The 25,650-nt window shown below is 43.2% G+C and overlaps 1 protein-coding gene across 6 annotated transcripts in view; it reads left to right on the plus strand.

The window, feature by feature from the left end:
- LOC121573881 (phosphatidylinositol 4-kinase alpha) overlaps window positions 1-8,827 on the plus strand; it is a 33,287-nt gene extending 24,460 nt beyond the window's left edge. For 2 of the 6 annotated variants that reach the window (XM_041886249.1, XM_041886250.1), the window contains exons 34-51: window positions 778-942; window positions 1,042-1,121; window positions 1,401-1,600; window positions 1,760-1,847; window positions 2,019-2,186; window positions 2,277-2,330; window positions 2,624-2,744; window positions 2,936-3,065; window positions 3,181-3,251; window positions 4,058-4,130; window positions 4,320-4,497; window positions 4,632-4,736; window positions 5,615-5,740; window positions 5,987-6,107; window positions 6,334-6,493; window positions 6,600-6,689; window positions 6,779-6,862; window positions 7,054-8,827. In XM_041886249.1, coding sequence (XP_041742183.1) covers window positions 778-942; window positions 1,042-1,121; window positions 1,401-1,600; window positions 1,760-1,847; window positions 2,019-2,186; window positions 2,277-2,330; window positions 2,624-2,744; window positions 2,936-3,065; window positions 3,181-3,251; window positions 4,058-4,130; window positions 4,320-4,497; window positions 4,632-4,736; window positions 5,615-5,740; window positions 5,987-6,107; window positions 6,334-6,493; window positions 6,600-6,689; window positions 6,779-6,862; window positions 7,054-7,105 — 2,066 coding nt within the window. In that variant the 3' untranslated portion in view covers window positions 7,106-8,827. Of the gene's footprint in view, window positions 1-777; window positions 943-1,041; window positions 1,122-1,400; window positions 1,601-1,759; window positions 1,848-2,018; window positions 2,187-2,276; window positions 2,331-2,623; window positions 2,745-2,935; window positions 3,087-3,180; window positions 3,252-4,057; window positions 4,131-4,276; window positions 4,498-4,631; window positions 4,737-5,614; window positions 5,741-5,986; window positions 6,108-6,333; window positions 6,494-6,599; window positions 6,690-6,778; window positions 6,863-7,053 lie in introns of those variants that run through there. The other 4 variants (XR_006002104.1, XM_041886251.1, XR_006002105.1 and 1 more) reach the window with 4 other exon arrangements.
- Window positions 8,828-25,650: the final 16,823 nt, after the last annotated feature.

Below are 25,650 nucleotides of genomic sequence, written 5' to 3' on the forward strand. Positions count from 1 at the left end.
TCCGTCCCTGGCGACCCCGAGAACAACATGATCTCACTCATAACACATCGGATTGCACCAGGTAGAAACTAGCCTTAACCACAGATCTAGGATCAGATTACTCTACCCTCAATGGTAACCATTTACCATTAGGTGGGTGAAATAACATCTGACCCTGTATCAGTGGTTATGGGTAAATTCTACCACCTGTGTGAACAACGCATGGCCATCTCATATAAGACAGGGATAACGCTATAAACCTCATCATATCGCACTTCAAAAACTCCCCCCTCTTCATCGAATGCTGAGACAATGCTCACTACCTCATTTATATTTTCCTCCGGTTCACAATGTCTTGTTCATATGGATGGTGATGCATGTCGGTCTCGATTTGGAGTAAATTAATGCATTGAGGGAAAGAGAAAGAAATAGATGCATGACATTGTTGATCTAGACTAGAATGAATGCATTAAGCGATGTAGAGAGAGATGCCTGCCAGTGTTTATTTAGATTAATGCAGAGAGAGAGAGAGAATGTGAAGGTATTCTGAGTTAGATGGACAGACATAATTGCAGAAAGAGATGGAGATAGTTGAGTTAGTTGATAGAAAGCGAGAGAGGGAGAGATAAAGAGATAACGGATAGAGTTAAATGAAGGACCTGAATTTTTCCTGATTAGATCACATAGTCAGTAAACCCAAATAATGAGGGATAGAAAGAGTTAGGGAGTGTGTGTCTCAGCCTGCTGAGTATCCCTGTGTGTGTGTGTGTGTGTGTGTGTGTGTGTGTGTGTGTGTAGACAACCAGGACCCGTCGTTGAACAGTCTGTCGGTGATGACGGCCCAGGACCCCAGGAACACCATGTCTCATGACTCCAGCTCCCGCTCCCAGCAGAGTGGTCAGAGTGGCTGGATCAACACCTACCCTCTGTCCTCTGGCATGTCCACCGCCTCCAAAAAGTCAGGTAACACAACACACACGGACAGACACAACACGCCCACGGACAGACGCAATGCACTCACACACGCACACAGAGATCTGACCATGTCCTTTCTGTCCCCAGGGATGTCTAAGAAGAGTAACAGAGGGACTCAGCTCCATAAGTACTACATGAAGCGCCGGACCCTGCTACTGGCCTTACTGGTGAGACCTAGAGGGGGGATTTTTACTGTGGAAGGTTTCATTTTTTTAGACATTCTGGAGACCTTGACAAAGATATTTCCATTGACTCTCCCTCCTTGCTATTCAATTACTGTTAGTCTACATTCTCAGAACCGTCCATTTTGTTGCTTGGACTGATGTTCTTTCCCTCTCTCTCTCTCTCTCTCTCTCTCTCTCTCTCTCTCTCTCTCTCTCTCTCTCTCTCTCTCTCTCTCTCTCTCTCTCTCTCTCTCTCTCTCTCTCTCTCTCCCCCCTCTCTAGGCCAGTGAGATCGAGCGGTTGACTACGTGGTACAACCCTCTGTGCACCCAGGAGTTGGCCATCGCTACAGAACAGTCAGTGGAGACCAGCATCGCCAACTGGAGGTCCAAGTACATCAGCCTCAGTGAGAAACAGTGGAAAGACAACGTCAACCTGGCCTGGAGTATAGCTCCTTACCTGGCTATGCAGCTACCTGCCAGGTATACACACAGTCTCCCACGCCACCACATACACCCTGGTTAGAAACATTGTTGGAAAAGCTTTGGATTGGTTCCACCTCAATAATAACTTTTGTTGTCATGTTTAAGAACGATGCGATTGCGGCGTTTGGGTTTACCCTCTCGTATCTGTGTGTTCAGGTTTAAGAACGATGTGATCGTGGCAGAGGTGACCCGGCTAGTGAGGCTGGACCCTGGAGCGGTTAGCGACGTACCTGAGGCCGTCAAGGTGAGTCACTGCTGAACTACAGGTTATCTGCTACACAGGAGTGGCCAATGCTTATGATACATCAGATTTTTTATGAAATGCATGTTTCTTTATGTCAGAGCCACAAGGTTCAGGCTTAAAAGTGATGGTGTTTCTAATTGAAAGTGCTTTGTCAATTTCCACAACAACCAGTTCCTGGTGACGTGGCACACCATTGATGCAGATTCTCCAGAGCTGAGCCATATCTTGTGTTGGGCTCCTGCTGACCCTCCCACCGGCCTGTCCTACTTCTCCTCCATGTACCCCCCGCACCCCCTCACCGCTCAGTACGGGGTCAAAGTACTACGGTCCTTTCCTCCGGTACGACACACACACACACTACGGACGTTTCCTCTGGTACGAAACACACACACACACACTATACCGTCACTAATCCATCTCAATCTCTAGGATGCCATCCTGTTCTACATTCCTCAGATTGTTCAGGCCCTGCGCTATGACAAGGTGAGTGACACTAAATTTAACTAACTGCTGCATTTCTACATTACCGTTTGTGTGTGTTTGGTTTTACTATCCTTGTGGAGACCAAAAGTCCTAACAAGGATAGTAAAACAAGAAACATTTGGACAGGTGGGGATGTTTCCCTCTAGGAAAAATTATATTTTAGGGGTTAGGTTTAGGGCAGGGTTAGCTTAAGGTTTAGGGGTAAGGAAAAATAGGTTTTTAGAATGGGAATCAATTGTTTGGTCCCCACAAGGATAGTAAAACAAACGTGTGTGTGTGTGTTTGATTGGCAGATGGGCTATGTGAGAGAGTACATCCTGTGGGCGGCCCAGACGTCTCAGCTGTTGGCCCACCAGTTCATCTGGAACATGAAGACTAACATCTACCTGGACGAGGAGGCACACCATAAAGACCGTGAGACACACATACACACACACTTATACTCACTCACACTTACTTGCGTGCGCAATCACACACCCCTCTCTCTCTCTCTCTCTGTCTCTTTCTGTCTCTTTCTGTCTCTTTCTGTCTCTCTCTGTCTCTCTCTGTCTCTCTCTGTCTCTCTCTGTCTCTCTTTCTCTGTCTCTGTCTCTGTCTGTGTGTAGCTGACATCGGGGATCTGTTGGAGGAGATGGTTGAGGAGATAATAGGCGCTCAGTCTGGTGCAGCTAAAGACTTCTTCCAGAGAGAGTTTGACTTCTTCGATAAAATCACCAACGTATCCGCCATCATCAAGTAAGACTAACACCTATTGGGGTAAATCTAATCTGAAATTGCACCCCATTCCCTATATAGTCCACTACTGTTAACCAATTAGTTTCTTGATATTGAAGTGTTGGTGTTTTATTAGGCCCACCCCAAAGGGAGATGAGAGGAAGAGGGCGTGTCTCAAAGCTCTGTCTGACATCAAAGTCCAGCAAGGTAACAACAGCTAGGAGACGTCCATGTTGCTAGGTCTGTTATGTCTGTGCGGGTGCATGTTTGATTACAGTGAGGTGTATTGTAAGTGTGAATAGTTTTGACCTAGGTGTTTTGACCTTTGTAAGCAGTTTTCCTGTATCTGTCATTGTGCTATGTGGAAGCAGTAGTCACAGTGTAGTGTCCATCTGTGTGCGTCTGACTGTCTGTCTCTGTGCGTCTGACTGTCTGTCTCTGTGCGTCTGACTGTCTGTCTCTGTGTGTCTGACTGTCTGTCTCTGTGCGTCTGACTGTCTGTCTCTGTGCGTCTGACTGTCTGTCTCTGTGTGTCTGACTGTCTGTCTCTGTGCGTCTGACTGTCTGTCTCTGTGCGTCTGACTGTCTGTCTCTGTGTGTCTGACTGTCTGTCTCTGTGCGTCTGACTGTCTGTCTCTGTGCGTCTGACTGTCTGTCTCTGTGTGTCTGACTGTCTGTCTCTGTGCGTCTGACTGTCTGTCTCTGTGCGTCTGACTGTCTGTCTCTGTGCGTCTGACTGTCTGTCTCTGTGCGTCTGTCTCTGTGCGTCTGACTGTCTGTCTCTGTGCATCTGACTGTCTGTCTCTGTGCGTCTGACTGTCTGTCTCTGTGCATCTGACTGTCTGTCTCTGTGCGTCTGACTGTCTGTCTCTGTGCATCTGACTGTCTGTCTCTGTGCGTCTGACTGTCTGTCTCTGTGCATCTGACTGTCTGTCTCTGTGCGTCTGACTGTCTGTCTCTGTGCGTCTGACTGTCCGTCTCTGTCTCCCCCCCCCCCGGTGGCTATCCTCCAGGCTGCTACCTGCCCAGTAACCCAGAGGCCATTGTACTGGACATCGACTACAAGTCTGGAACACCCTTGCAGAGGTACTCACTCACTGATTTTATTCATTTGATTGATTGATTGATTGATTTCATGCCTGACAAAGACCTTCCAGTTGAAACGTTGCAATAAAGTATACAGGAACATTCAATGGTGTGTGGATATCTATTCCTTTCTTATGCTATCACAGGATCTATATCTGACTGCTGACTGCTGTCTCTGGTCTCTCCCAGTGCTGCCAAGGCCCCATACCTGGCTAAGTTTAAGGTGAAGCGTTGTGGGGTCAGTGAGCTGGAGAAAGAGGGTCTGCGTTGTCAGACTGACTCCCAGGACGTGGAGCCGGGCGAAGACGTAGCTCGCAGGATCGTCTGGCAGGCCGCCATCTTTAAAGTGGGAGACGACTGCAGACAGGTAGGAGAGATAGACCAACATAGGCACACGCCACAAGCAGATTTGACATACTCAGCACTTATAAACTATTTTCTTTTTCAATCAGCATTTTTTTTGTATTTTATTTTCCTCTCTGTCTCTTTCTTTCCCCCCAGGACATGCTGGCTCTCCAGATCATTGGTCTGTTTAAGAACATCTTCCAGCTGGTGGGACTGGACCTGTTTGTGTTTCCATACAGAGTGGTGGCTACAGCCCCTGGGGTATGTAGACTTATCCCCTACACCAGGGCTAGACAGCTAGATTCAGTCGCAGGCCGATTTTTGTCGGAGTGGATGGTTCAGGGGGACGGAAAATAATAATTTGTAGACTGCAAATTGACCACAACTAAGCCCAAATAGAGATTATATTTCCAAATACAATCATTTCATACCTTGATTACATTGAGACATGTCTCTTTTTTTTTATTTGTAGGAATACTTGGGAACAGATTTTAAAAATGTAACACATTTTTAGCTGAATTCAAATAAAATAGCCATTTGATTAGCTGTTCAGGAGTCTTTTGGACCTAGACTTTGCTCTCCGGTACCGCTTGCCGTGCGGTAGCAGAGAGAACAGTCTATGACTAGGGTGGCTGGAGGCTTTGACAATTTTTAGGGCCTTCCTCTGACACCGCCTGGTATAGAGGTCTTGGATGGCAGGAAGCTTGGCCCCTGTGATGTACAGGGCCGTACACACTACCCTCTGTAGTGCATTGCGGTCGGAGGCCGAGCAGTTGCCATACCAGGCAGTGATGCAACCAGTCAGGATGCTCCCAATGGTGCAGCTGTAGAACATTTTGAGGATCTGAGGACCCATGCCAAATCTTTTCAGTCTCCTGGGCGGGAATAGGTGTTGTCGTGCCCTCTTCACGACTGTCTTGGTGATTGTAGTATTTTATTTAACCAAAAACTAAAATTCCCACAAAATTATTTTTTTGGAGGGGGCAAAATTACTTGCGGCCCAGTTTTGGCCCATGGGCCGCCTGTTTCCGTCCTCTGCCCTAACCCCTGCACCCTAATCTTTATTAAACCTTGACCTTTGTCTTGTTATTCTGTGCAGTGTAGCATCACAGTAATGGTTTCCCTGTCTCTGTGTCCAGTGTGGTGTGATCGAGTGTATCCCAGACTGTAAATCCCGTGACCAACTGGGCAGACAGACAGACTTTGGGATGTATGACTACTTCAGAAACCAGTATGGAGATGAGTCCACTCTGGCCTTCCAGAAGGTGAGATGACTGGGCTGTCCTACGACCACTAAACTCTGACCGCTGACCTGAGCCTCGTCTGTGCCATTATTCTTCATTAATCTGGAATTCAGGATTATAAAAAATATATAAATACTCTTGAGTACATACAGTATGTAATTAAAATGGACCTGTTGCCTTAATAAACATACTTCAACTATTTTACTTTATAAATTGTTTATAAAAGGTGCTACCTAATCTCTTCCTCTCTCTTTCCCTCCTCTCCAGGCGAGGTATAACTTCATCCGTAGTATGGCTGCTTACAGCCTGCTGCTCTTCCTACTGCAAATCAAAGATAGACACAACGGGAACATCATGCTGGACAGCAAGGGACACCTTATCCACATAGGTACAAAATCATCCATAACATCATCCACATTGGTACACAATCAATCATCCTTAATCTCATCCAAAACATAATCCACATGGGAAAACAACCATCCTTAACCTCATCCAAAACATCATCCACACAATCATTCATTTAATACAGCAAGGGTGGAAAGCTTTATCTCTTTGTGACAATAAATATATTAATTTAATTTATATGAATTGTCTAAAACAGCATCTGCTTTCAGACTTTGGCTTCATGTTTGAGAGTTCTCCTGGTGGTAACCTGGGCTGGGAGCCAGACATCAAGCTGACTGATGAGATGGTGATGATCATGGGAGGCAAGATGGAGGCCACACCCTTCAAATGGTTCATGGAGATGTGTGTCAGGGGATACCTGGCTGTCAGGTAAGAGTGTGTGTGGGGGGTTGTGGTTGGTGTGTGTCTCAATCTAATTTGCATCTAAACTGTCTTTCTGTGGGTTTAGCTGATTTTTGTTTCTCCTCTCCGTCAGGCCCTACATGGATGCAGTGGTGTCTCTAGTCACTCTGATGCTGGACACTGGACTACCATGCTTCAGAGGACAGACCATCAAACTGCTCAAGTCAGTACATCAGTAAACCACATGGGAGCACAGATTACGTCGTGCCAAGTCTCGTGAACATTTCTGACCATGTCTGTTTGTGTTCACAGGCAGCGATTCAACCCCAGTATGAGTGAGAAGGAGGCGGCTGCTTTCATCATCAAGGTCATCCAGAGCTGCTTTCTCAGCAGCAGGTAACACCACTGGCCCTGTTCCATTTGACCTCCTTTCCTCACTATGGCCCCGCCCCCATTCGTCTCTAGCTCCTTTCTTGACGCCTATGGCCCCAACTCAGCCACAGGAAACATCCATAATGCTGACTAACTGTCTATATACACATGCTATACATGCTAACTGTCTGTTTTCTCTGTCTGTCTTTCCTCAGGAGCAAGACCTATGATATGCTTCAGTATTACCAGAACCAGATCCCATACTAAAGACCTGGTTGCAGTATTATCACATACTGAAGACTTGGGACCTGTCTGATACGAGTCCTTATTCCCTATATAGGCAGTAACCTCTGCTTTAGACTGTCTGTAAGTTCAGAGGTTGTCCTATATACAAAGTAATTATCCTCGGCTTGCTAGCTAGCTGACGTCCAGCAACTTGTGCACTTTATAGATCGCTGTATTTCACCCACCTGATTGGACCCTTTATCAAGAGCTGTTATACTAGACTAGAGAAATCCCACTAACCAATCAATCAACCAAACAACCAATCACACAACCTGTAACTGAACTCCAATACAATCACCAAATCTCACGGTCATAATCCATATATCACGTATCAATGTCTTGATGCAATCACATAGTGTGTGTGTGTGTGTGTGTGTGTGTCCAGTAGTTAAAAGCGATGAGTAGGATCTTCTCTTGGTGGACATTTCTAATGGTGGCGCTAGTGACTATATCTGTCTTGAGTCAATCACATACTGTGTGTGTCCGCTCCAAGGTGGTTGTTTCCAATCCAGAATAAACCAGTGTTTGTTTACCTACTAACCCACTAACTCTACATGTCTCATGACCTTCTAGTAGTAATATCTTACATGGATTTAGTAGCGGTCTTAAACAGGTGTGTGTGAGATTCTGTTTGGAGACATTCTTCTTTCTGCACAAAGAAAGATTTTAATCACCTTCAACCCTGTACTTGAATCTCCAGGATTTGCATTTAGTATTAGGATGGTGGTGGTGGTGGTGGTGATTACAATGACGATGAAGACCCCAAAAGCCATTTCTGTAAACCTTGGAACAAACAGATGGGTAGTATTACATGACGACTACACTCCTCTGATGTTATGCTAGATGTTACCTTCTTAATGTGTGTCAACATATGAGATTGCTGTCATAATCCCTTCAAAAACCCTGCTGTTGTCACGCTGTATTTATATCCATTTTCGGTCTTTATGAAGATGTTTTACTTGATAGTCTGTAAAGATAATTAATCTTACATCTGTCTATCATTTTAGATTAGATGGTATGTATTATTTTTGTGCTGAATGGATATGTTATTATTAATATATAATTATTATTTTACTTAGGGTATTTCATTTTATACATCCATGTATGTTTTACAGAGTATGTTTGTAATATAACATGGGCGGCAGGTCGGCTAGCGGTTAAGAGCATTCGGACAGTGACCGAAAGGTCACTGGTTCGAATGCCCAAGCTGATTGGTGAAAAATCTACCGATGTGCCCTTGAGCAAGACACTTAACCCTAATTGCTCCTGTGAGTCGCTATGGATAAGAGCGTCTGCTAAATGACAAAAATGTAAATTTACAAGTTAAGTATATTACAGAGTACTGTACGTTAGGGCTGTACAGTGCAACCATTTTACTCGCATATGCGCCTAAATGTTTTGCTGTGTGACCTAGAATTTTAATTTAGGCGCACCAGTGCACCTAGAAAAATTAAGGATTCTAGCTTTAATACTTCAAATATTTTTCATTGTGCGCCTTTAGTTTATTTGTGTGGGCCTACATTTTTCAACTTAGGCGCACACATGCTCGTTGTAAAAAAAGGTCAGCGTAGAGAGCCCTGCTGTATGTACTGTATGGTTGTAATGGCTAACAAGACATGCATTTCAGACCAATGAGATGATAAAGAGCTGTTCCATTGTTAGTAGTCTTTTTATTGGACTGTTGTATTGTGATAAAGTGCTGAAACATAAACCCCAGTTTACGTGAGTGTCATCTATCTATAATGAAAACATATATAAACGCAACAATTTCAATGGTTTTACTGAGTTACAGTTCATATAAGTAATTCAGTCAATTGAATTAAATTCCTTAGGCTCTAATCTATGGATTTCACATGACTGGGCGGGAGATCAGCCAATCAGAATGAGTTTTTCCCCACAAAAGGGCTTTATTACAGACAGAAATACTCCTCAGCATCCCCACCCTCCCCACTCAGATGATCCCGCAGGTGAAGAAGCCGGAACAGAGAGAGAAGCCGCTCAGGACCTCAGACTGGGGTTGAAGGTTCACCTTCCAACAGGACAATGACCCTAAGCACACAGCCAAGACAACGCAGGAGTGGCTTCGTGACAAGTCTCTGAATGTCCTTGAGTGGGGTTGGGGTTGGGGTTGGTTGGGGGGGGTGTATACAGAAGATAGCCCTATTTGGTAAAAGACCAAGTCCATATTATGGCAAGAACAGCTCAAATAAGCAAAGAGAAAATACAGTCCATCATTACTTCAAGACATGAAGGTCAGTCAATACAGAAAATGTGAAGAACTTTGAAAGTTTCTTCAAGTGCAGTATTTGATCCCCTGCTGATTTTGTAAGTTTGCCCACTGACAAAGAAATGATCAGTCTAATTTTAGTGGTAGATTTATTTGAACAGTGAGAGACCGAATAACAACAACAAAATCCAGAAAAACGCATGTCGAAAATGTTATAAATTGATTTGCATTTTAATGAGGGAAATAAGTATTTGACCCCCTCTCAATCAGAAAGATTTCGGGCTCCCAGGTGTCTTTTATAAAGGTAACGAGCTGAGATTAGGAGCACACTCTTAAAGGGAGTGCTCCTAATCTCAGCTTGTTACCTGTATAAAAGACACCTGTCCACAGAAGCAATCAATCAATCAGATTCCAAACTCTCCACCATGGCCAAGACCAAAGAGCTCTCCAAGGATGTCAGGGACAAGATTGTAGACCTACACAAGGCTGGAATGGGCTACAAGACCATCGCCAAGCAGCTTGGTGACAATAGTTGGTGCGATTATTCGCAAATGGAAGAAACACAAAAGACCTGTCAATCTCCCTCGGCCTGGGACTCCATGCAAGATCTCACCTCGTGGAGTTGCAATGATCATGAGAACGGTGAGGAATCAGCCCAGAACTACACGGGAGGATCTTGTCAATTATCTCAAGGCAGCTGGGACCATAGTCACCAAGAAAACAATTGGTAACACACTACGCTGTGAAGGACTGAAATCCTGCAGCACCCGCAAGGTCCCTCTGCTCAAGAAAGCACATATACAGGGCCATCTGAAGTTTGCCAATGAACATCTGAATGATTCAGAGGACAACTGGGTGAAAGTGTTGTGGTCAGATGAGACCAAAATTGAGCTCTTTGGCATCAACTCAACTCGCCGTGTTTGGAGGAGGAGGAATGCTGCCTATGACCCCAAGAACACCTTCCCCACTGTCAAACATGGAGGTGGAAACATTATGCTTTGGGGGTGTTTTTCTGCTAAGGGGACAGGACAACTTCACCGCATCAAAGGGACGATGGATGGGGCCATGTACCGTCAAATCTTGGGTGAGAACCTCCTTCCCTCAGCCAGGGCATTGAAAATTGGTCGTGGATGGGTATTCCAGCATGACAATGACCCAACACACCAGGCCAAGGCAACAAAGGAGTGGCTCAAGAAGAAGCACATTAAGGTCCTGGAGTGGCCTAGCCAGTCTCCAGACCTTAATCCCGTAGAAAATCTGTGGAGGGAGCTGAAGGTTCGAGTTGCCAAACGTCAGCCTCGAAACCTTAATGACTTGGAGAAGATCTGCAAAGAGGAGTGGAACAAAATCCCTCCTGAGATGTGTGAAAACCTGGTGGCCAACTACAAGAAACGTCTGACCTCTGTGATTGCCAACAAGGGCTTTGCCACCAAGTACTAAGTCATGTTTTGCAGAGGGGTCAAATACTTATTTCCCTCATTAAAATGCAAATCAAGTTATAACAGTTTTTACATGCTGCGTTTCTCTGGATTTTGTTGTTGTTATTCTGTCTCTCACTGTTCAAATAAACCTACCATTAAAATTATAGACTGATCATGTCTTTGTCAGTGGGCAAATGTACAAAATCAGCAGGGGATCAAATACTTTTTTCCCTCACTGTAACCAGCATGGCTACCACAGCATTCTGCAGCGATACACCATCCCATCTGGTTTGGGCTTAGTGGGACTATCATTTGTTTTTCAACAGGACCATACATTTACGTCATTTAGCAGACGCTCTTATCCAGAGCGACTTACATACATTATGTGAGTGCATACATTATTTTTATTTTTTTATACTGGTCCCCTGTGGAAAACGAACCCACAACCCTGGCGTTGCAAACGCCATGCTCTACCAACTGAGCTACACGGGACTATGACCCAACACACCTCCAGGCTGTGTAAGGGCTATTTGACCAAGAAGGAGAGTGATGGAGTTCTGCATCAGATGACCTGGCCTCCACAATATCCTGACCTCAACCCAATTGAGATGGTTTGGGATGAGTTGGACCACAGAGTGAAGGAAAAGCAGCCAACAAGTGCTCAGCATATGTGAGAACTCCTTCAAGACTGTTGGAAAAGCAGTCCAGGTGAAGCTGGTTGAGAGAATGCCAAGAGTGTCCATGTCACGTTCGTTGTGTAAAGGATCGGACCAAGGTGCAGCGTGGTATGCGTACATAGTCGTTTATTTTAATAAACACCGACAAAATAACAAAATCCAACAGACCGTGAAGTTCAAGAGGCTAAACATCAAACAAGCCAAACAGAAACAAGATCCCACAACTAAGGTAGGCAACATGGCTGCCTAAGTATGATCCCCAATCAGAGACAACGACCGACAGCTGCCTCTGATTGGGAACCACACCCGGCCAACATAGAAATATATAAATTAGATTTCACACCCTGACCAACCCAACTAGAGATCTCAATGTCAGGGCGTGACAGTCCAAAGCTGTCATCACGGCAAAGGGTGGCTACTTTGAAGAATCTCAAATATAAAATATATTTTGATTTGTTGAACACTTTTTTGGTTACTACATGATTCCATATGTGTTATTTCATAGTTTTGATGTCTTCACTATTATTCTACAATATAGAAAATAGTTCAAATAAAGAAAAACCCTTGAATGAGTAGGTGTGTCCAAACTTTTGAATGAGTAGGTGTGTCCAAACTTTTGACTGGTACTGTATATATATTTCATTTGTTTTGTATTCTATCAGAAAAAGGACATGTTTGACTTTCAGAAAAACATTTTGGTCAAGCTAAGGCACTTAAATCCATTTTAGGTGCATAATCCCACACAGTTATTGCATATTTGTAGCAGGGTGGAAATTTGAAGCCTAAATTAGCCATAGTTCTGTGGGTGATTTGAGATTAAGATAGTATAAAACACTTGAGAATTTTTACTTAATTAGGACTATAAAATAATTAAGAATGATTTTCAATGTTTTATTTTATGGCTTAAATTTCTTAACTTCTCAACTTCTCTAAAGTTGATGAATAGAGCTCGCCAGCTTGTGGTCCTAAAACCTGGAAATTAGTTACCTCTGGTCCGTTCAGCCATTCCTATGGGGAAAATGAATGGGGAAAGAACAGGGTTTGGGTTGGAGGTTAACACAGGCCTAGGAGATCTTATGCATTTTGTCCTATGAGATAATATCAGTCATTTAACATGACCTTTATGAATTATGAAGCCTTTAGGGAAAGGGGATACCTAGTCAGTTGCACAACTGAATGCATCTTCTGCATTTAACCCAACCCCTCTGAATTAGAGAGGTGCTGCGTTAATCAAGGTCCATGTCATCAGCGCCCAGGGAGCAGTTGTTGGGGGTTAACTGCCTTGCTCAAGGGTAGAACAGATCATTTTCCACCTTGCTGGCTCAGGGATTCAAACCAGCGACCTTTCGGTGACTGGCCCAAGGCTCTTAACCACTAGGCTACCTGCCTGCCCCATGCGGTTCAGATTACCTTTATGAATTATGAAGCCTTTACAGTGGGGAGAACAAGTATTTGATACACTGCCGATTTTGCAGGTTTTCCTACTTACAAAGCATGTAGAGGTCTGTAATTTTTATCATAGGTACACTTCAACTGTGAGAGACGGAATCTAAAACAAAAATCCAGAAAATCACATTGTATGATTTTTAAGTAATTAATTAGCATTTTATTGCATGACATAAGTATTTGATCACCTACCAACCAGTAAGAATTCCGGCTCTCACAGACCTGTTAGTTTTTCTTTAAGAAGCCCTCCTGTTCTCCACTCATTACCTGTATTAACTGCACCTGTTTGAACTTGTTACCTGTATAAAAGACACCTGTCCACACACTCAATCAAACAGACTCCAACCTCTCCACAATGGCCAAGACCAGAGAGCTGTGTAAGGACATCAGGGATACAATTGTAGACCTGCACAAGGCTAGGATGGGCTACAGGACAATAGGCAAGCAGCTTGGTGAGAAGGCAACAACTGTTGGTGCAATTATTAGAAAATGGAAGAAGTTCAAGATGACGGTCAATCACCCTCGGTCTGGGGCTCCATGCAAGATCTCACCTCGTGGGGCATCAATGATCATGAGGAAGGTGAGGGATCAGCCCAGAACTACACGGCAGGATCTGGTCAATGACCTGAAGAGAGCTGGGACCACAGTCTCAAAGAAAACCATTAGTAACACACTACGCCGTCATGGATTAAAATCCTGCAGCGCATGCAAGGTCCCCCTGCTCAAGCCAGCGCATGTCCAGGCCTGTCTGAAGTTTGCCAATGACCATCTGGATGATCCAGAGGAGGAATGGGAGAAGGTCATATCGTCTAATGAGACAAAAATAGAGCTTTTTGGTCTAAACTCCACTCGCCGTGTTTGGAGGAAGAAGAAGGATGAGTACAACCCCAAGAACACCATCCCAACCGTGAAGCATGGAGGTGGAAACATCATTCTTTGGGGATGCTTTTCTGCAAAAGGGGACAGGACGACTGCACCGTATTGAGGGGAGGATGGATGGGGCCATGTATCGCGAGATCTTGGCCAACAACCTCCTTCCCTCAGTAAGAGCATTGAAGATGGGTCATGGCTGGGTCTTCCAGCATGACAACAACCCGAAACACACAGCCAGGGCAACTAAGGAGTGGCTCCGTATGAACCATCTCAAGGTCCTGGAGTGGCCTAGCCAGTCTCCAGACCTGAACCCAATAGAACATCTTTGGAGGGAGCTGAAAGTCCGTATTGCCCAGCGACAGCCCCGAAACCTGAAGGATCTGGAGAAGGTCTGTATGGAGGAGTGTGCCAAAATCCCTGCTGCAGTGTGGGCAAACCTGGTCAAGACCTACAGGAAACGTATGATCTCTGTAATTGCAAACAAAGGTTTCTGTACCAAATATTAAGTTCTGCTTTTCTGATGTATCAAATACTTATGTCATGCAATAAAATGCTAATTAATTACTTAAAAATCATACAATGTGATTTTCTGGATTTTTGTTTTAGATTCCGTCTCTCACAGTTGAAGTGTTGCTTTGTAAGTAGGAAAACCTGCAAAATCGGCAGTGTATCAAATACTTGTTCTCCCCACTGTATGTGCGTTTTTTGATTACATAAATAATTCAAAATTCACAAGTGAAGTTAGCTGATGAAGATTATCTCACAGAACAAAACATAAGCCTATAAAATCTCCTAAACCTGTGTTTAGGGTAGTAGGGGGTAACTAGCCCCCTGGGGTAACAGCCCCCCGTAATTCACATAAAGACCACAAGATGTCACCAAATTATTTCCCCAAAACTTTCCCTAGCTGTCACTGTTCTTGCTTAACAAAACATTTTGTCAGTGTCCACAACTTTTGGAGATATTTCAACAAAACTATTTTGTGTTAAGTTGATCCAATTTCTTGAAATGTTGAAAAGGTTGTAGATGTATTTCAATGAAGTTAGTTTTTAAATATACAAGTAGGAAAGCCTTAAGATAAATAATCCACTTGTTTAGAGAGAAAAAATTGACATTTTTTTAGTAAAGTAGTGATATGTTGGATGAGTGTGTTGTGGGCAACTAAAGGGGCTAGTTACCCCTTTATGGTTATGAATGTGTTTTTTAGACAATGACTAGCCCAGGTAGCGCTAGTTTATGCTAACATGCTAGCTAGCACCTTCGCTAGCAGAAAATGCTAGCCAGCTAGCTAGTTAGCATAAGCTGCTAGGAGTGCTAGCTAGCAACCTTACTATCAGATCGTCTGAGGTAAAAATACATTAAAAAAGATAACGTAACTTAATTTCAGTTGTAAATGTTTCCACTAGTGACTGATAGCTTTACAGTTAAGGTAACTTTATAGCCTTTTAGCTATTTTACACAGCATTTTATGTCATATAGCTACAGTGCCTTGCAAAAGTATTCATCCCCCTTGGCATTTTTCCTATTTTGTTGCATTACAACCTGTATTTTAAATTGATTTTTATTTGGATTTCATGTAATGGACATATGCAAAATAGTCAAAATTGTTGAAGTGAAATGAAAAAAAATTCTTCTTTAAAGAAATAGCCAAATAATAAATAACGGAAAAGTGGTGCGTGCATATGTATTCACCCCCTTTGCTATGGATCCTAAATAAGATCTGGTGCAACCAATTACCTTCAGAAGTCACATAATTAGTTAAATAAAGTCCACCTGTGTGCAATCTAAGTGTCACATGATCTCAGTATACATACACCTGTTCTGAAAGGCCCCAGAGTCTGCAACACCACTAAGCAAGGGGCACCACCAAGCAAGCGGCACCATGAAGACCAAGGAGCTCTCCAAACAGGTCAGGGACAAAGTTGTGGAGAAGTACAGATCAGGGTTGGGTTATAAAAAAATATCAGAAACTTTGAACATCCCACGGAGCACCATTAAATCCATTATTAAAAAATTGAAAGAATATAGCACCACAACAAACCTGCCAAGAGAAGGCCGCTCACCAAAACTCATGGACCAGGCAAGGAGGGCATTAACCAGAGAGGCAACAAAGAGACTAAAGATAACCCTGAATGAGCTGCAAAGCTCCACAGCGGAGATTGGAGTATCTGTCCATAGGACCACATTAACCCGTACACTCCACAGAACTGGGCTTTGCGGAAGAGTGGCCAGAAAAAAGCCATTGCTTAAAGAAAAAAATAAGCAAACACGTTTGGTGTTCGCCAAAAGATATGTGGGAGACTCCCCAAACATATGGAAGAAGGTACTCTGGTCAGATGAGACTAAAAGCATGGTGAAGCATGGTGGTGGCAGCATCATGCTGTGGGGATGTTTTTCATCGGCAGGGACTGGGAAACTGGTCAGAATTGAAGGAATGATGGATGACGCTAAATACAGGGAAATTCTTGAGGGAAACCTGTTTCAGTCTTCCAGAGATTTGAGACTGGGACAGAGGTTCACCTTCCAGCAGGACAATGACCCTAAGCATACTGCTAAAGCAACACTTGAGTGGTTTAAGGGGAAACATTTACATGTCTTGGAATGGCCTAGTCAAAGCCCAGACCTTAGAAAATTAATGTGCAGGTGAGTTAAAAAGAGGGACTCCTCAGTGCGGATATTAATGCTGACACCATTTCCCCCCTATATTTTATTTAAATCATTAAAATAAGACAACTAGACTTAGCTTTTAAGTATTACTTACTAAAGAATTTCTAAATAAAACTGATTAAATGGATTTTAACACACTTGAGTGAAACCCTATGCCAAAATCTTCTACCGGGGTAACTGGCCCCCTTTTCTAAAACAAACATTTCATGAAATAACTAAAAAAGTGTAAACTGTAGCCATTTATTTCCCTTAATAGTTTATTCGCCTACGCATGACCTTTGTCAACATACCAATTTTTTTCCAAACGTTACTTTTTTTTGTCAGCAATTAGACATTGTTCTTAGGGGGGGCTAGTTACCCCCTAGTACCCTACCACTGACCTTATTTTCAGTGTTTATCCAAAACCCCTACAAAAACTCCATGTATTTTCCAATAGGCTTTTTCCAACTAACCATAAGCGTTAGTGCCTACACTCTAAAAAGAAAAGGTTCCTGGAGTAATCTTTAGGGGTTCTTCAAATTGAAACTGTGGGGGAACCCCAATAAGTTATTAGAAAAAGGGTTCTTCAAAGAACCCCTTTTAATCGATCCTTGAAGAACCTTTTGGGGTTCATTTTTGAACTACCCCCCCTCCCCTATTATTATTATTATTATTAATAATAATACGCATAACAATAACAACAATAACACAATATTTTAGTTCTCAGTGTTTATTATGATTTTAGTGGCAAAGCAGAATAAAAAAATCTAAATGAGGTAAACTCCCAGCAGAGCCCCAAGTCCAGTGGATATATCATCTGGCGTGTTGATGTTAATGTGTCGATGTTCTCCGTATCCATAGCCAGAATGATTTTGCAGTGCATGGTGATCGAACATGTTGTCTGTTATATTCATCAGAGGTGTAGGGAGGGTGAAGTCTGTGAATCCCAAAAAAATGTAATTATACAGATCACTAACAAAACATGCACACGACAGTATTCATACCTTGGTTTTTGTGCTGAATGTGAATGAAAAAAACTGTTTTGATAATGGTTTTCATACACATACCTTGTCCATAATGTAGAGGCCTATGGGATATTCATTGAAGAGGTAAGGGAGGAGGATGGTAAATGTGATCAGCATAACATACCAATACAAATTGAGATACCGTTGTATGCCTCCTCGTCTGTATACCTGCAGACACAGACACAAAAGTGAGCAGTTCAGTCATCTGCACCCAATACAGCTAACCTTCAACATATTCTTATAGCCTACATATTCTTACCTCTTTGCTGATTGATATCCATTGAATTGTGTCCATTTTCTGTTTTAGAAAGATTTGCACAAATATGAAAAGATAGATGGTATCATCATAAAACAATATCAATTTAGATCATATAAGGGACAAACCTTACCTTAAATTGGATATACTCATTGACTTGGGGCTCTGCTGGGAGTTTACCTCATATTTAGATTTTTTTATTCTGCTTTGCCACTAAAATCATAATAAACACTGAGAACTAAAATATTGTGTTATTGTTATGCATATAATTATTATTAATAATAATAATAGGAAAGGGGGGGTAGTTCAAAAATGAACCCCAAAAGGTTCTTCAAAAGGTTCTTCAAGGATCGATTAAAAGGGGTTCTTTAAAGAACCCTTTTAAAGGGTTCTTCGAGGGAACTTATAGGGGTTCCCCCACAGTTTCAATATGAAGAACCCCTTAAGGATACACCAGGAACCTTTTCTTTTTAGAGTGCGGGACATGGCAAAACCGCCTACATCCACCCGAAAAAAGTTTTCAAAATACATAACATTACCTTTCAAGAGCCACATTTCTGTGTTTTTAAGGTAAAGGTCACCTGACCTTATATTTTAATCCTTTTGGAATCCACATTTTACATTAAATATCAAGTGATATTTCCTGGGGACAGAAAAGGCATGGCATAGTAGGAATTACTAATTTGGTGATCAAAGAACATACACTCTAAAAATTAGGGGTTCAACAAGAGTTATTCTAAGAACCCCATATTCTTCGAATAACTTACAGGGGTTCCCCCACAGTTTCAATTTGAAGAACCCCTAAAGGATCCTCCAGGAACCTTTACTTTTTAGAGTGTACTGGTTCACTCCTTCCCCACACGCACCCTTCGCGCCTCCAGGTCCGTCTCCCTTCGGCAGCAGACTAAAAACTATGGGTGACAGGGCTTTCAGTTGCGCGGCTCCGCGGCTGTTTTGGAACGCACTTCCAGACACTATTAGGACTGCAGTCTCTGTTCCCGTTTAAGGCACAGCTCAAGACCGTGCTGTTCAGAAAAGCTTTCAAGGACCTCTGCAGATCCTCCGGATCTGATGACACCTGTATATAGTTTTGTATGTTTTCTGGGTTCTATGTTATGTTATTTGGATTGTTTTTATTATTGTAATTGTTTATATACGCTATATATAAACACAATTTGCGCCCAACTATGTGTGATAAAGTGAAAATCTGAGGCCCGCACCCGACCCAAATATAGAAAATGCCAATCAGAGCTGCCAATTTTTTGACAGGCCTTTTAGATAGGCCTATGTTTCTGCTTATAATTTCCGACATTTTGGTAGGCTATTTGTTAGTCAACGTGTCTATAGATACGCAGCTTTGCTTCTGTCATGATTTTTGCCATAGAAGACTAAATAAACCCTTGCTCACCAGAATAATGTCATGTATCGATTGAATGAATGCTTCAATCTAGTTGACATCGGTAAAGTTTGTTTTCTCGTTCTTCTTTCATCTCTGCTTCTCTCGCGCAGCAGCCTTTAGGGACTGAGGAGAAAATGCAATAAGCCTAACAACAACAAAAAAAAGGGAAAGATTTTCCTTGCAAAATCTCCAGATGACATCAGTTTGACCAGTTTTAAGGAAATTAAAAGCTGTTTAAGGTCCCGAACAGTGAAAAACATGTTTTCATGAAATTGGATGGTATTTGGATGAAGCTAGTTCATAGTAGGTTGACCCAAGTATGAAAAATGACTGTAGCTGGTACATTTTCCGAAGAATGAAGACATCAGACAGCAGTGGCTGCTTTTCATTTCAGGTGGACAGGCTGCACCAAAAATTACGATCATGTCACGCCTGTACAGTGCATATTTCGAGTGATTGTTATTATTTCACTTTCCATCTCCTTTTGTCTTTCCACTATCATCAAGCTGTAATGACATAAATCTACTCTGTCTGCACAGCTTCCCAGGCAACCACCGCAGCAAGAATGTTGTGATACAAATGCAGCTTTCTGCAAGGCAAAGAAGGGGATATGCTGTGAAGCATGTGAAGACAAAACCCAACATATTGTAAGTAATAGTTATTCATTTCAAATCAATTAAGCTTTTCAGGCACATACATTCCAAATACAAACATTAAAAAGTTTCACCAAAAAGTACAACCAAATATTGCATATTTGAAATTGAGTACATAAAAAATACCTGAACACACATTGTAGAATGAGTAGATCACTACATAAACAAATTGATATCATCATAACATTAAATAAAGGAAATTCTATTCACTATCCTTTTAACAAACATTTCCTTTTTCAAAAACATTACAGGCTATGTAGACAGCCTCCTGGATCTCCTCTTTAATGAGGTCAGCCTTGATCCAGCGCCTTTTGTGGGGAAGCTGTGCGAGCTGTCCATCTCAGGACCCCTGTCTGCCCTGTGTGAGGCCTGAGATGTCCATCCCAGGACCCCAGTCTGCCCAGTGTGAGGCCTGAGCTGTCCATCCCAGGACCACTGTCTGCCCAGTGTGAGGCCTGAGATGTCCATCCCAGGACCACTGTCTGCCCAGTGTGAGGCCTGAGCTGTCCATCCCAGGACCACTGTCTGCCCAGTGTGAGGCCTGAGCTGTCCATTTCAGGACCACTGTCTGCCCAGTGTGAGGCCTGAGCTGTCCATCCCAGGACCACTGTCTGCCCAGTATGAGGCCTGACAAGTAGGAGGCCATCTTTAAAGTCTCACTGCCTCCTTCTCACAAATGATCCCAAAAATATAAAAATTAAATAAAGTTGGTTCAACACAGTGGCGGGTCATTTTGACCCTAGGACAACGGGAGGGTTAAGAATGTGAAATGTCAGAATAATAGTAGAGAGAATGATTTCTTTCAGCTTTTATTTCTTTCATCACATTCCCAGTGGGTCAGAAGTTTACATACACTCAATTAGTATTTGGTAGCATTGCATTTAAGTTGTTTAACTTGGGTCAAACGTTTCGGGTAGCCTTCCACAAGCTTCCTACAATAAGTTGGGTGAATTTTGGCCCATTCCTCCTGACAGAGCTGGTGTAACTCAGTCAGGTTTGTAGGCCTCCTTGCTCGCACATGCTTTTTCAGTTCTGCCCACAAATTTCAATAGGATTGAGATCAGGGCTTTGTGATGGCCACTCCAATACCTTGACTTTGTTGTCCTTAAGCCATTTTGCCACAACTTTGGAAGTATGCTTGGGGTCATTGTCCATTTGGAAGACCCATTTGCGACCAAGCTTTAACTTCCTGACTGATGTCTTGAGATGTTGCTTCAATATATCCACATAATTTTCCTTCCTCATGATGCCATCTATTTTGTGAAGTGCACCAGTCCCTCCTGCAGCAAAGCACCCACACAGCATGATGCTGCCACCCCCGTGCTTCACGGTTGGGATGGTGTTCTTCGGCTTGCAAGCGACCCCATTTTTCCTCCAAATATAACGATGGTCATTATGGCCAAACAGTTCTATTTTTGTTTCATCAGACCAGAGGACATTTCTCCAGAAAGTACGAACTTTGTCCCCATGTACAGTTGCAAACCGTAGTCTGGCTTTTTTATGGCGGATTTGAAGCAGTGGCTTCTTCCTTGCTGAGCGGCCTTTCAGGTTATGTCGATATAGCACTTGTTTTACTGTGGATATAGATACTTTTGTACCTGTTTCCTCCAGCATCTTCACAAGGTCCTTTGCTGTTGTTCTGGGATTGATTTGCACTTTTCGCACCAAAGTACGTTCATCTCTAAGAGACAGAATGCGTCTCCTTCCTGAGCGGTATGATGGCTGCGTGGTCCCATGGTGTTTATACTTGCGTACTATTGTTTGTATAGATGAATGTGGTACCTTCAGGCGTTTGGAAATTGCTCCCAAGGATGAACCAGACTTGTGGAGGTCTACAATTTTTTTTCTGAGGTCTTGGCTGATTTCTTTTGATTTTCCCACTGAGTTTGAAGGTAGGCCTTGAAATACATCCACAGGTACACCTTCAATTGACTCAAATTATGTCAATTAGCCTATCAGAAACTTCTAAAGCCATGACATCATTTTCTGGAATTTTCCATTCTGTTTAAAGGTACAGTCAACTTAGTGTATGTAAACTTCTGACCCACTGGAATTGAGATACAGTGAATTATAAGTGAAATAATCTGTCTGTAAACAATTGTTGGAAAAATTACTTGTGTCATGCTCAAAGTAGATGTCCTAACCGACTTGCCAAAACTATAGTTTGTTAACAAGAAAGTTGTGGAGTGGTTGAAAACGAGTTTTAATGACTCCAACCTAAGTGTATGTAAACTTCCGACTTCAACTGTACCTGCAGACACAGACACAAAAGTGAGCCGTTCAGTCATCTGCACCCAATACAGCTAACCTTCAACATATTCTTAGAGCTTACATATTCTTACCTCTTTGATGAATTATATCCATTGAATTGTGTCCATTTTCTGTTTTAGAAAGATTTGCACAAATATGAAAAGATAGATGGTATCATAATAAAACAATATCAATTTAGATCATATAAGGGACAAACCTTACCTTAAATTGAGGAGATCTTTACATTGTTCAGTTAAGTGCCTGCACCTGCTGTCCTTTCAAATTGAAATCCAAATGTTTCCATTCGGCAGTTAGGTTCCTGCAAGAACCCCCTCCAACTAAGGAGGTTCCTCGATGAACCCCACCTCCTATGGGGTTCTTGGAAGAACCTTTTGGGGGCAATTTTCCGTGCCAAGAACCCTAAGGTTCTTTGAAGAACTTTGAGGATCTTAGAAGAACCCTTGTTGAACCCCTAATATGTAGAGTGTAGCCAAATGATATGATAATACATTTATGGATATAACATGGGTTATGAGTCAACCTGCGCATCACTAACGCTAACTAATGCTGGTCACCAGTGTCCAAAACACAGCGAAGGCTGGTCACCAGCGAAAACATAATGAAGGCTGGTCACCAGCAAAAACACAACGAAGGTTGGTCACCAGCTAAAACAAATTGTTAAATTTGAAGGAGTATATTAGATCATCAGATTGATAAGCATGACCCCCTGCCCACTTCGCTTCTCTCCATTGAAAATGAATGGGGCTCTGTTGTCTCATCACCCCCATTGTGTTATGTAGAAATGCACTGTTAACCTGTATTTTCTTCGACCAAAAATGCAGGTTAAGGCAATGTAATAATTCCATGGGGAGCATTCGAAAATAAACACATTTATTGGACCAGCGCCATTGCTGATTCTACAGGACTAGCACTGAAAATGTGACCAGCGGTCGGGAATTCAAGTAATGAAGTGGCTGTAGATAATTTAATATATATAAATATCCCAGTCATTCGCATGAAGAAGAGATGCCGATACAGAGGACGCAGGTCTGAGTGCCTTGTGATAATTTGTTGGCGAGTGGGTAACCCGCATCTACGATCCGTCCTATTGGCCAACGTGCAATCATTGGAGAATAAACTGGATGTGTTCCAACGTGCCATTGGAACACAGGACTGATGGTTTCTGATAATGGGCCTCTGTACGCCTATGTAGATATTCCATTAAAAATCAGCCGTTTCCAGCTACAATAGCCACCATTTACAACATTAACAATGTCTACACTGTATTTCTGATCAATTTGATGTTATTTTAATGGACAAAAAAATTGATTTTCTTTCGAAAACTAGGACATTTCTAAGTGATCCCAAACTTTTGAACGGTTGTGTACATACCCCAACCAGAAGCCATGGATTATAGGCAACATCCGCACTGAGCTGAAGAGTAGAGCTGCCGCTTTCAAGGAGCGGGACTCTAACCCGGACGCTTATAAGAAATCCCACTATGCCCACCGACGAACCATCATTCAGGCAAAGCGTCAATACAGGACTAAGATTGAATCCTACTACACCTGCTCCAACGCACGTCGGATGTGGCAGTGCTTGCAAACTATTACGGACTACAAAGGGAAGGCCAGCCACGAGCTGCCCAGTGACACGAGCTTACCAGATGAGCTAAATTACTTATATGGTCGCTTTGAGGCAAGCAACATTGAAGCATGCATGAGAGCACCAGCTGTTCCGGACGACTGTGTGATCACGCTCTCCGTAGCCGATGTGAGTAAGACCTTTAAACAGGTCAACATTCACAAGGCCGCAGGGCCAGACAGATTACCAGGACGTGTACTCAGAGCATGCGCTGACCAACTGGCAAGTGTCTTCACTGACATTTTCAACCTGTCCCTGACCGAGTCTGTAATACCTACATGTTTGTGCCCAAGAACACCAAGCTAATCTGCCTAATTGATATGACCCGTAGCACTCACGCCTGTAGCCATGAAGTGCTTTGAAAGGCTGGTCATGGCTCACATCAACACCATCATCCCAGAAACCCTAGACCTAGTCCAATTTGCATACCGCCCCAACTGATCCACAGATGACGCAATCTCTATTGCACGCCACACTGCCCTTTCCCACCTGGACAAAAGGGACACCTACGTGAGAATGCTGTTCATTGACTACAGCTCAGCATTCAACACCATAGTGCCCTCAAAGCTCATCATTAAGCTAAGGACCCTAGGACTAAACACCTCCCACTGCAACTGGATCCTGGACTTCCTGACAGGCCGCCCCCAGGTGGTAAGGGTAGACAACAACAAATCTGACACGCTGATGCGCAACATTAGGGCCCCTCAGGGGTGCGTGCTTAGTCCCCTCCTGTACTCCCTGTTCACCCATGACTGCGTGGCCAAGCACAACTCCAACACCATCATTAAGTTTGCCAATGACACAACGGTGGTAGGCCTGATCACCGACAACGATGAGACAGCCTATAGGGAGGAGGTCAGAGACCTGGCAGTGTGGTGCCAGGACATCAACCTCTCCCTCAACGTTATCAAGACAAAGGAGATGATCGTGGACTACAGAAAAAGGATGGCCGAGCACGCCCCCATTCTCCTCGACAGGGCTGTAGTGGAGCAGGTTGAGAGCTTCAAGTTCCTTGGTGTCCACGTCACCAACAAACTATCATGATGCAAACACACCAAGACAGTCGTGAAGAGGGCACGACAATGCCTATTCCCCCTCAGGAGACTGAAAAGATTTGGCGGGCCCTCAGATCCTCAAAACGTTCTACAGCTGCACCCTTGAGAGCATCGTGACTGGTTACATCACCGCCTGGTATGGCAACTGCTCGGCCTCCGACCGCAAGGTGCTACAGAGGGTAGTGCGTACGGCCCAGTACATTACTGGGGCCAAGCTTCCTGCCATCCAAGACCTCTATACCAGGTGGTGTCAGAGGAAGGCCCTAGAAATTGACTCCAGCCTCCCAAGTCATAGACTGTTCTCTCTGCTACCGCACGGCAAGCGGTACTGGAGCGCCAAGTCTAGGTCCAAAAGGCGTCTTAACAGCTTCTACCCCCAAGCCATAAGACTGTTGAACAGCTAATCAAATGGCTACACAGACTATTTATATTGACACCCCCCTTTTTTTTTTTACGCTGCTGCCGCTTCTCATTGTTTATTATCTATGCATAGTCACTTTCCCCCTACCTACATGTACATACTACCTCAATTACCTTGACTAAACTGTACCCCCACACACTGACTCTGTACTTTTACCCCCTGTATATAGCCTTGTTATTGTTATTTTATTGTTACTCTTTTATATTTTTACTTTAGTTTATTTAGTAAATGATTTCTTAACTCTTCTTTTTCTTAAAACTGCATTGTTGGTTAAGGGCTTGTAAGTAAGCATTTCACGGTAAGGTCTACACCTGTTGTATTCGGCGCATGTGACAAATACAATTTGATTGAAAGATGGAGGCGCAGTGGCTTTAAAACAGTGGCCCCTGTCAGTCATCTAGTGTATATATAAATAATTGGTAGCGACCCAACTGCAGCCCGCAATTCGGGGTGTTCCTGCATTTGGGCATTCCTGCATCTGCAGGAACCCCTCTTTATACTTTTATTGGTACATTTTTAAGCTATGACTCCGGT

This window comes from Coregonus clupeaformis, chromosome 9 (assembly GCF_020615455.1).
Source record: "Coregonus clupeaformis isolate EN_2021a chromosome 9, ASM2061545v1, whole genome shotgun sequence".
NCBI lineage: Eukaryota > Metazoa > Chordata > Actinopteri > Salmoniformes > Salmonidae > Coregonus > Coregonus clupeaformis.